Source organism: Bison bison, unplaced genomic scaffold (genome assembly GCF_000754665.1).
Source record: "Bison bison bison isolate TAMUID 2011002044 unplaced genomic scaffold, Bison_UMD1.0 scf7180017845525, whole genome shotgun sequence".
In the NCBI taxonomy this organism is placed as follows: Eukaryota; Metazoa; Chordata; class Mammalia; order Artiodactyla; family Bovidae; genus Bison; species Bison bison.
Window position 1 is genome coordinate 1 of NW_011476098.1, and position 727 is coordinate 727.

At 64.1% G+C, this 727-nt stretch overlaps 1 protein-coding gene across 1 annotated transcript in view; it reads right to left on the reverse strand.

Moving 5' to 3' along the window:
• Positions 1-142: 142 nt before the first annotated feature.
• The window catches only part of LOC104985320 (neural cell adhesion molecule L1-like), a gene marked incomplete at its 3' end in the record, with an annotated part of 2911 nt that continues 2326 nt past the window's right edge, over positions 143-727 (reverse strand). The window contains exons 4-5 of the mRNA XM_010835428.1: positions 487-598; positions 143-327 (exon numbers count right to left, since the gene is read on the reverse strand). Coding sequence (XP_010833730.1) covers positions 143-327; positions 487-598 — 297 coding nt within the window. The remainder of the gene's footprint in view (positions 328-486; positions 599-727) is intronic.

Below are 727 nucleotides of genomic sequence, written 5' to 3' on the forward strand. Positions count from 1 at the left end.
GCTGCCAGGAAGGGAAGAACTAATATGAGCTCACAGCGGGTGACCAGCTCTCGGGCTGGCCCTGATTCTGCCCACCCTCACCACCCCCCGTGACCGTGGGCATGGCATTCTGGCTGCCTGAATGCCCGCAGTGGCGCCATACCCTCCACGGTGACGTAGTAGGCGTGGCGGTCGCTGCCCAGCGAGTTCTCAGCCAGGCAGCGGTACTCGCCGTCGTCCTCCTCACCCACGTTCAGCAACTGCAGCGTCTTGTTGTGGTTCTGGTAGGTGACCCGGTCGGCTGGCATGGGGCCGCTTGGGCGCAGCCACTTGATGGTGGGCGTGGGGCTGCCCGGGGCCACCAAGCACAGAGGCCAAGGGAGACAGCAGAGGGGAGAGAGGACCGGGCTGCTCAGCCCTGCCCCACAGCAGAGGCTCCACCCATGCTCCGCCCCACGGCAGAGGCTCCACCCCCTGCCCCTCCCCTCCCAGGGGACCCAGACTCACAAGCCCTCAGCTATGCACTCCAAGATCAAGGGCTGCCCCTGCAGGGCCACCAGGTGGCTGCTGGAATTGGTGGGGAAGAGCAAGTGTGGTTTTCTGTCCATCATGCTGTTGGCTGTGAGGAGACAGGGCGGGCAGCATGGCGCACTCTTCCCCAGCTCCGACGCACTAAGTTCCCAGGCTGGGTGACTCTGGACACCCCAGGGAGCCCTCCGAGGCTCAGTTTCATCTTCTTTTTTTTTTA